General features: G+C 38.4%; 2 protein-coding genes across 5 annotated transcripts; one reads left to right on the forward strand and one right to left on the reverse strand.

Moving 5' to 3' along the window:
• Positions 1–19: 19 nt before the first annotated feature.
• On the forward strand, positions 20–4,354 carry LOC306877247 (lariat debranching enzyme-like). The gene is made up of 8 exons (XM_079428889.1): positions 20–361; positions 443–567; positions 694–774; positions 858–943; positions 1,096–1,320; positions 1,437–1,514; positions 2,826–2,971; positions 3,063–4,354. The coding sequence occupies exons 1-8, from the start codon at positions 165–167 to the stop codon at positions 3,823–3,825; spliced, it is 1,701 nt and encodes a 566-aa protein (XP_079285015.1). The 5' UTR covers positions 20–164; the 3' UTR covers positions 3,826–4,354.
• A 1,654-nt stretch (positions 4,355–6,008) lies between these two features.
• On the reverse strand, positions 6,009–13,367 carry rab5b (RAB5B, member RAS oncogene family). 4 transcript variants are annotated; one of them, XM_079428893.1, is made up of 7 exons: positions 13,268–13,359; positions 11,285–11,576; positions 9,498–9,649; positions 9,278–9,400; positions 8,408–8,501; positions 7,990–8,045; positions 6,009–7,697 (listed from the first exon to the last, which is right to left on the reverse strand). In XM_079428893.1, the coding sequence occupies exons 2-6, from the start codon at positions 11,445–11,447 to the stop codon at positions 8,035–8,037; spliced, it is 543 nt and encodes a 180-aa protein (XP_079285019.1). In that variant the 5' UTR covers positions 11,448–11,576; positions 13,268–13,359; the 3' UTR covers positions 6,009–7,697; positions 7,990–8,034. The 4 variants fall into 4 exon arrangements, with proteins under 4 accessions (XP_079285019.1, XP_079285018.1, XP_079285016.1 ...); XM_079428892.1 differs by lacking the exon at positions 7,990–8,045 and having other exon boundaries at positions 13,268–13,367; XM_079428890.1 differs by lacking the exon at positions 7,990–8,045 and having other exon boundaries at positions 6,010–7,697; positions 9,061–9,400; positions 13,268–13,356.
• Positions 13,368–13,511: the final 144 nt, after the last annotated feature.

A 13,511-nucleotide genomic window follows, 5' to 3' on the forward strand; every position in this document is an offset into this window, starting at 1 on the left:
GGTCACATGACCGTTCTGCGCATGTGCAGAGAGTAGCATGTGAGTTCAGGGATGCAAAAGCGGCTGCTGGAAGAATTTTGTCAAATGTGTAAAGGTTGATTATCTGTGCGATGGGTAACGCGGTTTGTCGTCTTTGAGTGTAAGGCTGTGAGAGAGATATAAGGATGAAGGTGGCAGTAGAAGGCTGTTGTCATGGAGAGCTGGATAAGATCTATGAGAGCATCAGTTACCTGGAGAATAAAGAAGGCGTGAAGGTGGATCTGCTGCTGTGCTGCGGAGACTTCCAGGCTGTCAGAAATGAAGGAGACATGAAGTGCATGGCGGTGCCTGCCAAGTACAGACACATGCAAACTTTCTTCAAGTAAGCAAACACCCGGTATAAGCATTGCGTTGGTATTGGTCGGCCATCGTTTCTCATGTCATGTCCATCGGTTTTTCCAAGGTACTACTCTGGTGAGAAAAAGGCTCCTGTCCTGACGATTTTCATTGGGGGAAACCACGAGGCGTCAAACCATCTGCAGGAGCTTCCTTATGGAGGCTGGGTGGCCCCCAACATCTATTACCTGGGTGAGATCTTTGACTCATACTAACAAATGCAAACTTTATTACTTTCATATGTAGGAAGATGAATAAGTGTAGAACGAAATTTGTGTTTTTATGTTCTATACTCACTTTTATTCTAATATTCCTCAGGTTATGCTGGCGTTGTTCGCTTTAAAGGTGTACGGATTGGTGGTCTTTCAGGAATATTTAAATCCCACGATTACAAGAAAGGTGAGTTTTAACAATTTCAAATCAGTTGTGTTATAACACCCAAAAATGACATTTCTGAACTTTTTTTTTTAATGCAATTTCAGGACACTTTGAGTTCCCACCATACAGCCCAGAATCTTTGCGCAGCGTGTACCACATAAGGAGCATTGATGTCTTCAAACTTAAACAGGTAAATCTTTAAGTGACATCCTTAAATCCAGTAATTTTAGATTGAAAAAAAAAATCTATTTTAAATGCATCATATAATTTACAGTTAAATTCATAAAAATATGGAAATAATATTTGGCTATCCATGTATGATATCTAACCTAACTCCTCTAGATCAAGATGCCCATAGACATCTTCATGACGCACGATTGGCCACGAGGCATTTATCACTACGGCAACACAAATCAGCTTCTCCGCCAGAAGAAGTTCCTCAGACAGGAAGTAGAGAGTGGTACCTTGGGCAGCCCTGCTGCTGCAGAGCTTCTAGACCACCTGCAGCCCACCTACTGGTTTTCTGCTCACCTGCACGTGAAGTTTGCTGCACTGATGCAGCACGAGGTGGGTCTTTGTGGGTAGATATAAAAATTGAGAGAGATAAACCTATATATCATCACAATCTCCAGAGCTTATTATTCATTATGAAGTAAATAACAACAGGCTATTTATCATAACAGGCTAAGAATAATGCTGTCCCAAAGATCACCAAGTTTCTCTCACTTGACAAGTGTCTTCCACATAGAGACTTTCTTCAGGTAATTATTCTGCTGTTTCCATTAACAAGCGTGTTTCAAGCTCTTCCAGTAGTATCCACTTTGTCCAAATATTGTGAGACCCAAGTAATAGATCTTAGGGGCATTGCACAAAAGCAAGATAAGGGATTAAGCTGGGATTTCCCCGTTATCCTGGTTGAATTTAGCCCTGACTCAGTTGAAGGCTAAATTAAGCTAAATTATGTTACTATGGAGATTTATTCTTTGCCGCTAGAGCAGGCTAACTGTCAGGCTAAGCTGAGCTCCTCTAATTCTGACCAATAGAAACGCATCGATATTACCGTTGACTCTCTCACATACAATTAGTTGACTTTATTATTAGTCCAAAAAGTATACAGAAAATATACCTTAAATAATCAAATAAATAAAAATAGGCGACAACCAACTGTATTTAATGTGTTGTGCCCAAAATGTAGGCTAATGACCTTTTTTTAAGATATATGAAAACACATAGTTGCTACTTGTGCATTTAGTTGATCAGAAGTTTCTAGCCATGCAGCCTTTCTCTCTGAATTTATGACCGCTGTACCTTTTATGGTTATTAGAACATTAAAACATTACAATCTAAATTTGCTCTTTAAAGTATTAAAGCATTAAAAACACGAAATCAAAAGTAAAAAATCACTGAATTAAAAATGAAAATAAAAAAATAGAAATCGGACTACATTTGAGCTGATAAGAGGAGCACCTATTTAACTCATTTGAGCTATTGCTGTATTAGCCAGCTTACAGTTACTGCTATCATAAAAATACACTTATATGTAGGATTAAAATTCTAAATGTCACATTTAATGTCCAACAACATATTTTGGCAGAATGTATATTTTATTCTGAATTCTTGCGCTATTCTATTCTGTTCCGTCTGTGCTCGTTCGCTCGCGTGCCTCGTCCACTCCTGTCACCAAAATGGATATATTTGCATGACTTTCTAACATTTACAGATGAAAAATATACCTGTGACGTGTCAGTTATGCACTGAAGAAAACACAATGTCTAAAATGCATTAAACAGCACAAATATTCGCTGTTTGCCATGGTGGATCGATTTGATCCATGATCGACATTAAGGGCTGCTTACGAATAAGCGTGCACGTCACATTATCCTGACTCATTGAACCTGGATCGAATTAGTCAGATTGCGTGAACTTGAATTGTCGTTTATGAAACCGCTTTTGTCCCGATTGATTTGTTAGGTTATTTCAAGTCAGGTTTTTAATCAGGACTTTAATCTTAGCGTCTTTTATGAAACAGCCCTCTAGTCTTTGGGAGTTAAATTAATGTTTTGATTTTGCAGATTGTGGAGGTAGCAGACCGACCGGGCTCCTCTGAACACCTTGAGTATGATCCAGAATGGCTGGCCATCTTGAAAGCATCAGACAGGCTTCAGAAACCATCCTCCAATTTCTGGAACCCCCCACAAGACAATGGACTACATACCCGGTACAGACTATGTTACAATGACTAAATTTTCATGAAAGTGACGTGACATACGGCCAAGTATGGTGACATCCTGTTCCTCTGCTTATTTCAGGTGGGATTTCAGTGCATCAGAAGAAGCTATGATGGAGGTCGTGAGTGATTTGAGCGGTGACCTTTGCATCCCTGAAAATTTCAGCCTGACGGTGCCCGCTTATGACCCCAGCCGCCCTCAACCCAATGCCCACCCGGTCTACTCCACCAACCCCCAAACCACAGAGCTGTGTGCCACCCTCGGCCTGACAGACATCTACATCCTGGCTGGGCAGAGTGGGCAGGCTTACGGAGAGGAGGGCGCCACAGGTGTGACTGAAGAGGAGGAGGACAGCACAGGGAGCGTAGACGAACCCAGTGAGTACCCCACCGACACCTCCGGCCTCTCCAGCTCCTATAATCCTGATGAAATCACCATTGAGGATGAATGGGAGGAGGAAGAGGATGAGGGAGTAGAATGTGGCGAGGGGAAAGGGACAGATGCAGTGGTTCCAGAAGGGCAGGTAGGGAGCCAGGACAGCGATGGAGACAGCAGTCCCCAGCGAGAGATGGCTAATAGACTGATCTTACCGCCCCCGTGTACCACACCAGAATCGGAAGCTCCACTACGCTCCTTGCAGCCTCTTTCTCTTCCTCCTCCTTCAGCATCCCTCTCTCAGGGCAGCTCAGAAGAGGAGGGGGGCCTCACACCAGCCAGGGTCCCCAAACGCACCAGCGGGGAGACGACACAGGGGTCAGCAAGTCACACGGGCGCCACACCTCGAATCAAACGGAGAAACCAGAGTATCTACACAGCAGTAGATGGTGAAGAGAGTGAGGGCTAGATAAATGCAATTCGATTTTTTGATCAGCAAATTACTACCAAGTATGATCTGCTGGATAGTTTGAGTCTGAAGAGTTGAATGGGTTACTATACTGATTTAATCTGCTTGGTAACTATTGTTTTTAAAGAACAGGATTTTTTTTTTAATGGGATGAGTGTGAGGAATTAAAGAGAAACTATTTTCAAAAATGTCAATTTGTTTGGGCCATTTTCATGTGTATAAACTAAATTAACCACAAAGATAAATGTTTATCTTGTATTTGTCATTTATTTTCCTTTGTGATGATTTTTAATGATCTGATTCTTTCTATTTTTTAGCCAAATATATCACATCACACTCATTAGTTTGTCTTGACTGTTTGTGATAGAAATTTGATACTTAAACATTCATAGAGGTAATCTTCATTTGTGAAAAATGTTATTTGATTGTGAAAACAGCACATTTATATGAATTTTGAAGCATAAATGCTATTCCTAGATGTAAAAAGCTAATGTTAGGGAATAAATGGACTACAAATTCAATCTTTATCTACATATATTTGTGTTAGAACAGTTTGAAAGAGTGTGAGAGGCTGGAAAAGTGGACTAAGTAGATTAGTTTTCTTGTTTAGCGTGATGTTTAATGTCCCTGACAACCTCTGTAGTCCCACTTAGTAGTAACTACCCTTTTTAAGACATTAGGAAATCACGTGTAGGATATCACTGATGTACAGGGTGGGCCATTTATATGGATACACTGTAATAACATGGGAATGGTTGGTGATATTAAAGTCCTGTTTGTGGCACATTAGTATATGTGAGGGGGCAAACTCCTCAAGATGGGTTTTGACCATGGTGGCCATTTAGAAGTCGGCCATCTTGGATACAACTTTTGTTTTTTCAATAGGAAGAGGGCCATGTGACACATCAAACTTATTGGTAATGTCACAAGAAAAACAATGGTGTGCTTAGTTTCAACGTAACTTTATTCGTTCATGAGTTTCTGACCACTTATAAAATGTGTTCAATGTGCTGCCCATTGTGTTGGATTGTCAATGCAACCCTCTTCTCCCACTCTTCACACACTGATAGCAACACCGCAGGAGAAATGCCAGCACAGGCATCCAGTATCCGTAGTTTCAGGTGCTGCACATCTCGTATCTTCACACCATAGACAATTGCCTTCAGATGGCCCCAAAGATAAAAGTCTAAGGGGGTCAGATCGGGAGACCTTGGGGGCCATTCAACTGGCCCACGACGACCAATCCACTTTCCAGGAAACTGTTCATCTAGGAATGCTCGGACCTGGCACCCATAATGTGGTGGTGCACCATCTTGCTGGAAAAACTCAGGGAAGTCGTCGTGGGCCAGTTGAATGGCCCCCAAGGGCTCCCGATCTGACCCCCTTAGAAGAGTGGGATAAGAGGGTTGCATTGACAATCCAACACAATGGGCAGCACATTGAACACATTTTATAAGTGGTCAGAAACTTGTAAATAACTCATGAACGAATAAAGTTACGTTGAAACCAAGCACACCATTGTTTTTCTTGTGACATTACCAATAAGTTTGATGTGTCACATGGCCCTCTTCCTATTGAAAAAACAAAAGTTGTATCCAAGATGGCCGACTTCTAAATGGCCACCATGGTCACCACCCATCTTGAGGAGTTTGCCCCCTCACATATACTAATGTGCCACAAACAGGACTTTAATATCACGAACCATTCCCATGTTATTACGGTGTATCCATATAAATGGCCCACCCTGTATGTTATGTCATAAATAATAAAATGTGAAAATATTGCACTTGGGTTAACCACAAACTTTAAGGCATTTATCTAAAACCCATTAACTTGTGAACGGTGGATTAGGAAGGACTTACTTTTCAAGTTGGATGTTTGACCTCGAGTGCCTTTCCGGTTATATTCAAGCAGGAGGAGGGGGGAATTCCAAAGTTCTGTTTGTGGAATGCAGCACAACACCGAGAGCGCTATCTATTAGCATTTAGCACCAGGAGCATTTGGGAAACCTGTTTGGTCCTTATGTTTGCGATATCACTTGGTGCTGCTAATGGCATTTAGTTTAGACAGTTTAGTTTTAAGGGTAAATATTACAGTGACAACTGTTGAATGCTATTTCCTCATTAATGACGGTTAGTAGAGGTTTAGATCAAGGCTAGTCAAAAAGCCACAGAAACTAAAGCCACATTTCATTCATAGCAGAACAGCACAGCTTTATTTAACATTTCAGTTCACAGAGGTGTTAACAGGAGATCAGATCTATTCCACAAAAAAGGTGGACCTGAAGACACATGACAAATGACTTCTAGCTGTGTGACACCATATCATGATACCTAATGTACCCATTAAATTACAGACTAAAATCAATTTGAAATAAAATTCATTTTTATACACAAACAAACAGCATCCATAAAACAAAACTTCATAAATGACTGTTACTAACACGCTCAACTAATTATTCTTACAGGTTATTGCCTGTACACTTCGGGCCAACGTCTCGAAACGCTACTTTTCGGCGGTCTGACAACCTCAAACAAGCCCAAAACAAAGAACACGGAAAAAACGGAGTAGGCACTTCTGTTTTTTTCCACTTTTTCAAGGGCTTTGTGGGCCAAAAATTCCCTTGCTGTTATTTGCCGTCCCAACATATCGCACAACATCACTTGCTAAATCATTCACGTTGTTGATTTGCGGGTGCTTGAATATTTTTGTTGCTTTTTAATAACATAGAGACATTGGCCTGGTATTGCATGACTTCCTTTTCCAGATGAATCAATGTGCGTTATTCTGTGATTACTTTAGAAGCGAAATGATTTACGATCAGTCATCTGATTGCTGCCAATATGCTGTAAATGATTTGTCGATTGTTTCTCAAACAGTAGTTTACACAAAGCGACCAGAACGTAGAGAAGGCATCGTAGAGCTTGCTGTTGTTTCGTTAACTTCAACACTGAACTTCAAGGTCAATGTGGTCGGGAGAAGGAAATGGGATAGGGAAGACAACATTGATGTTCTTCAATACTTTTTGGGTCTAAGATGAATGACGAGTTACGTAAGGGAGACCAGTTCAAACAAAGGTAATAAATAAAGCTGGAGGCTGAAAAAACAAGCTCAGGGTGAAAGAAAAACTTCTGCTTCAGTGTTCCTTTTGTAGTTTAAAAATGTAGTAGATGTGGCTCATGGTTGAACAATTGCAAGGGTTAGTTTAGGCTAAGGTGCTGACGTCCTTCCAGTGTTAGAGTTGGGATCAGAGAGGGAGAGCCCAGAGCATACCCGGATAACCCGGATACTCTTACGGATAACATACGGATGCTTGAAGACTTCTAGTTGTTTTAAGGGGGCATTATGGACTATCTCGGTTCATTCCAGGACTGAGAACAGGATTTGTCGATGAAATAATTCTTCTGTTCATTCTGAGTTCATGTATCTCTTTTCTCTTTGGGTGACACCCTGGTGCTTGCATAATGAAAATGAACAGAGGCTAAAATTATTGTTGACTTAAAAACAATACAGAATCCATATTTACTGCCAGATATGACAGAGTCCATCGTCCGTTTGCTTTCTGCCCTGTCCAACAGAAGTCTTCCTTGAAAAATCTTTTAATGGCATCACTGAGGGATTTTCCCTCAATCTCTTTCTGTTATTCCTCTCTCTGTCTATTTCTTTCCGTCTCCGTCTTAGGAGGTGAAAGGGTGAAGGGTGGGATTTTGGGAAGGATAAGGTGTCGGTGGTCTCCCGTGATGGAGTGTTGACAGGCCTTTAGTTCCCACAGCAGCTTCGAGTGGACTGTGCATCTGGGTCCTGCAGGTTTACCCCCCTGTGTCGGGCAGCATGCGTGGGGTTTTGGGTGTCTGTTTTTGGCATCTTTTTTGCTATTGATGAATAAAAAAAAAAGTTGAATGAAAAATGAAGAGCCTGAACACTGTTCATATTGTTAATCTTTTGTTTAAATTTGGCATGAAATGAAATTCACTCTATTTATATTAATAATATATATATAATATATTAACTAATGTTATTAATTTTATTGTGAATAGTTCATCCATGCATTTTTTTTTTACTTTTAATTTTTAATCAAAATGTCAAAAACTTGATAAGCCAGTAAACAGAGTTCTCTTTGGTGACATATGCCAGACATCTTCAATCATTTGTTTAAACCCTGACCTTTTCTTACAATCAACTGAAGGTTGTGTTCAGATCTGCCTCCATCTAATCAACATCTGATTGAAAGAAACACTTTTTTTGATAGTCTGTTTCACTCGGATGTACGTCACAACTTCACAGATAAAGAATAATGCAACATAATTAAGAAACGATCTGGAAAATCTGGTACTGTTACAGTATACCATGTGAATTTTTCATTCTACCTGTAAACAAAATACTAACAATAGTTTGTAGCCCCTTACAAGCACTTACCCTAGTAATCATAGTTTTTCTTAAAATACAATAGTAACTACTCTTATTACTTATTAAAAAAAAATAAGGTCTGTCACAATGATGACAGTTGTAGATAATATAGCTTCACTGTAGTACCAATAACCTGTACAGAGTACACTAGTAAGAAGACAGCTTTATCACTCACCAATTGCCAGGAACAACTCGTTTACATTCATTGCAGTCTTGGCAGAGGTTTCCATGAAAAGCAAGCCTGTGTCTTCTGCATATGTCTGGGCTTCCTGTACATAAATGTAAAATGAATGTCTTGGTTACTGCACACAAGACATTAGAGAAAAGGTCAACAGTTTGGGTTGAAATAATAATTATAATATAAAATGTACCACTGTTAACACAACTATTAAAAGTATATATATATATATATATATATATATATATATATATATATATATATATATGCTTTTATTCAGCAAAGATACTTTAAATTGTTCAAAAGTGACAGTACAGACATTTGTAATGTTACAAAGGATTTTGATTTCACATAAATGCTGTTTTTTTTAAACTTTCTATTCATTAAAAAATCCTGAAAAAATGTATCACGGTTCTCACAAAACATTGATAATAATAAGCAATGTTTCCTGTGCATTAAATCAGCATATTAGAATGATTTCTGAAGACTGAAGTAATGGCTGTTGAAAATTCTGCTTTGCTATCACTAGAATAATTGCATTATAAAATATATTAAAATAGAAAACAGTTATTTTAAATAGTATAATATTAATGTTTTGCTGTATTTTGGATCAAATAAATGCTTTTTTCAAAACAATAAAAAATTCTTACCGACCACAAACTTTTGAATGATACTCCATCGACACTGAAACTTTTTTATTCTGTTCTGTGTGCGTTGAAATAAAAACAGCAGCAGCACACTACACATGCAATAATCCCAGAGGTATTTATAAATCAAACCACAATGCGATTCTTTTTGCTGCTTTATTGACAGGAAAGAACCTAACACCTCCCATCTCTTGAAATATGATAAAAAAACGGATATGACCTCATACTCCACGAGTCTCTTGTCCGCTAGGTCAGCTTTGTTTCCTGCGAGAGCAATGACGATGTTGGGACTGGCCTGCCGCTGCAGCTCTTTCACCCAAGCCTTTGCTCGCTCAAATGTTTCCTACAAACACATGGCTGAAGACTAAGCAACAAATCTACTATTTTACCAAAGAAAACTTTGCTTCCTTTGTATGAAGTGTGTACCATTGTAAACTTACAGGCTTGGTGATGTCAAAAACTACAATAGCTGCCTGGGCTCCACGGTAGTACATGGGGGCCAAGCTGTGGTAGCGCTCCTGTCCAGCCGTGTCCCAAATCTCAAACTTCACCGTAGTGTCATCCAGACAAACAGACTGTGCCAAGAATGCAGCTGATGGTGGACAACAGACAACAAGTTTCAAAGATTAATAATATGATGCATCTTGATATCGGCATATAAATGCAGCAAGGCTAAAGCAAGTATAAACAACATATTTAAGCTAATGAATGATTTACTTGGCAGTACTCCAGTCTGATATTAGTGTTGCAGTAAGTCCATTTGTACGTTATCTGTCTCATTCTAATTTCTGGGAGCCAAAGTCTAATGTTTGCAAATTCTAGTGTGAAGATTATACTCTGAGATAATGAACCTGGTTTGTCAACATGCTCACACATCTATGACTAAGATCAATTAACAGTGTTACGAATCGCTATAAAGGATCCACAAGTGTGTTCTCAGCATTGCTAACTGTATTGCTCACACCCAATGAGACTCTGAATTTACAAAGTTCTCCCAGGTATTCTTCCTGCTCTAGAAGTGTTTATTTGAAGTGCTATCTTGATGTGTTCCTGTGGCACAATTGGTTGTGCATGGTAAAAGAATCTACCAAATTATGTACAATACCATTAAAAAATTTGGGGTCAGTAATATTTGTAATGTTTTTGAAAGAAATCTCTTATACTTACCAAGGCTGCATTTATTTGCACAAAAAATAAAAGCAAAACCAGTAGTATTGGGAAATATTATGACAATGTGTTCTATTTGAATATATTTTACAATTTATTTCTCTGAGAGCAAAGCTGAATTTTTAGCAGCCATTACTCCAGTCTTTAGTGTCACATGATACTTCAGAACTTATTCTAATATGCTGATATGGTGCTCAAGAAATATTTACTATCATCAATGCTGAGGAAACCTTTTTTAAGGATTCTTTGATCAGAGATGTAAACAGGTAAGGTGAGAACTGGGGGCATGCTCCACATGGGATTTTTTTTTTTTTTTAAGATATTTGTTTTACATGCTCATTTATAGTTACGTTAAGATTTTTTTTATATATTTTTTATTACTTTATATGTCAAAAACTGAAATTTTTCACTAAATAAATAAGAAATAACATCTTGTTGCAACATTTTACAAAAATCAAGATTGAATATATTTGGTCAAAATCCCATGTTATAAAAGATGAAGTGCTATGCAGGCTATATAAGACAATATTGGCTGATTAAATGGCAATGCTGACCTAAAATGCTAAATGTTTGCCTGATCTCTCTTCACTGTTCTAACATCTAAGACCTCAAATACATAAAATATTACCCTTTTTAGACATCGTTTAGTAAAGAGTACAAAAAATACTATATAAAACTTACTAGCAGTTGCCATGTGGTTATCAGTCTTACTTTTCCAATATAAATAAGACCAGTCTACCTTTTCATAACTGAATATAATAAGTTATGACCAGTCTACAACCAGCCCCCCCTCATAAAAACACTTTCCCATTGGATCTAAGCAAATCTCATAGGTGACCTATTCTGATCTTTTTGAGTTGTCACCTAAAGGTGAGGCGTTTCCATCTATGTTTGATGAATAGAAAGTACAAAAGAACAGCATTTATGCTTCTATGCTGAATTAAATTAATAATTTATTTAAAAAACAAAATCTTACTGACTCCAAACTTTAGAACGGTACTGTATATAGGAATGTACCTAAATATCAATACCCGATTCAAATTCATCACCTATGCCTCACCTCCAATGGTGGTCTCCTGAAACTCATCAAACTGGCCCTTAACAAAGCGCAGCACCAGGCTGGACTTGCCGACAGCCATGTCTCCCAGTAGCACCAATTTGAACTGGCAGATCTTGGTCTGCGGTAGGCTTCCATTGGCCCTGCCGGTCCCGCGAGTGCTCATGATGTAGGAAGGGTGGCCGTCCTCCCTGACAGTGTCTCTAAAAGCAGCAACTCAAAGCAGTCGACAAGTTTCTTTTTTAGTACTGGAGACTTCTTTTAAAGTTGTGAGGACAGCTGTCAGACTGTGATGCTAAAAAATGAACAACAATAAGTGTAGAATATAAGTGGAACGGGTAGTGAAAGAGGAAGTAACGTTCAACTAAAACATTCTGGTAAAGGAGAGTTAAAATGACTGTTTTTGCCATTACAAGTAATTCAAAACATACTGGAGACATTTTTTTTAAATATCTTCTTTATGTTCCACAGAAGACAACTAGTCATGAGAGTGAGTAAATGATGCTATATTTTGGCTATAGCAAAACTAAACTAAAACAAATCAAATAACAAGCAAAATTGGAGGACAGAAGTGAGAATACAGTTGACTTCATACACAGCCAAATTTTAACTTTCAAGTCAGCAGTCAGAACCACAGATGCTCTATGTAGTGAATCAGTTCTCACCTGAAATAGGGAAGCTGATGAGTAAAGCAACACAACATTTCTTAGGTAATACCGCATTGCTAAACATCCTCATGACCGTTTAAATCTGTGTGCCATAAATTGTCATGAATAATATTTCTGGTTCAACAGCTTAAAAATGTTTTAAGAAAACAAGGTGGCAAGTATCTAACCTCAAGTGAACTTCAAGATTGATTTACTCATCAACTCTTAGCTCAGTGAAAATATCTGGTTACTGAAAGTACAGCCCCCTCGTACATTCCAAATTCCCCATTTCTCCAAAAGAATGAATTTATATTGTTGCAAATTCCTTCTGTCATGGATGTCGACATAAACAATGATCCATAACCTAGATGTTTTGCAGGAGGAAAACCACCAGGTTTGTGAAACTGTCACCTCTTAGTGGTTTGTCAGTCGTGTGCTATTCTGCTCTCCGAGTTTGCAAATATTTATAACTTAACGTTTTAAGTACATAGGTCGAAGTCTGCTGGCCATCTCATACAGCAATATAAAGGCATTAAAGAAATATAAATGTGCACTTTAAATGCAACAACTTTGTTTACCTGATTGTATGTACAGTTATATTGACAATGTTGTTGTAATGAATTGCATTTACACATATTACTTGACATTTACATTACATTATAAAATGAAGAGTTACCATGATTTGCATGATTCACATAATGAAATTATAGGGTGGCCACTGCATGATGCAGCATTTGTCCATTTGAATGCTGTGTTTAATCTAGAATATATTTATAACCTGACTATTAGACCAGTTTTACATAACGTCTTTAATCCAGAATTCTTACCAGTTTGTCATCTGTATACTGTATGTGATTTAATGCAGAAGTCCAACAAACATGTCTAATAATCAGGTGTATGTCCATCGATCTGATTAGCAACTTAAAAAATCAGGCGTATGTTTATTAATTTGATTAATCACGCTAATAATCAGGCGAAAATCTATAGATCTGACTAATAACTCCAATAATCAGGTGCATGTCTTTTGGTCCTGATGAATAAATCTGACAATCAGGAGTTGGCTATGTCGACTCATCTGATAAATAACTGTAATAATCAAGCATATGTCTACTGATCAAATACATAACTGTAATAATCCGGTGTGTGTACGTGATCTAATCCATAACTCTGACAGTCAGGTGAGTGTATCTGATATGATGCATTAGATGCACAGACACGTGACTCGTCTCGATCCAGGCGAAGCGGGCCGAGCGGTGCCATGAACACCAATTTCTAAAATAATCACACCTCCTTTACTTACATAGAGTCATATAAAACTACCAGAATTAGCGATATTTACCTGTTGTTGCCAGTCGCGGCTGTTTTGGCGGTGGCTGTTCGGCTGTTGATCTATCAGCTGGTTATCGGTCTGCGAGCACTTCCTGCACATCCGCGCATGCGCCTTGAGCCATACATGTCAAAGCATTTGGAGAGTTTTTTTTATTTATTACTAATTTGTGTATAAAGAGTAATATATGGGCAGTCTTAATATAAGGTTGATAGTGTTTCTCTTTTGGAAGGACTAAGCTTAAAATTTCACACAC

The sequence above is a fragment of the Barbus barbus genome (genome assembly GCF_936440315.1).
Source record: "Barbus barbus genome assembly, chromosome: 11".
Taxonomy (NCBI): domain Eukaryota; kingdom Metazoa; phylum Chordata; class Actinopteri; order Cypriniformes; family Cyprinidae; genus Barbus; species Barbus barbus.

Coding starts and splice junctions, on each gene's coding strand:
- LOC306877247 (XM_079428889.1), top strand. CDS start 165: ATGAAGGTGGCAGTAGAAGGCTGTTGTCATGGAGAGCTGGATAAGATC. Junction 568..693: donor CCCCAACATCTATTACCTGG/GTGAGATCTTTG, acceptor AATATTCCTCAG/GTTATGCTGGCGTTGTTCGC. Junction 1,321..1,436: donor CTGCACTGATGCAGCACGAG/GTGGGTCTTTGT, acceptor TTATCATAACAG/GCTAAGAATAATGCTGTCCC.
- rab5b (XM_079428890.1), bottom strand. CDS start 11,447: ATGAGCACTCGCGGGACCGGCAGGGCCAATGGAAGCCTACCGCAGACC. Junction 9,401..9,497: donor TTTTTGACATCACCAAGCCT/GTAAGTTTACAA, acceptor ATGTGTTTGTAG/GAAACATTTGAGCGAGCAAA. Junction 8,502..9,060: donor CATTCAAAAGTTTGTGGTCG/GTAAGAATTTTT, acceptor ATTTATGTACAG/GAAGCCCAGACATATGCAGA.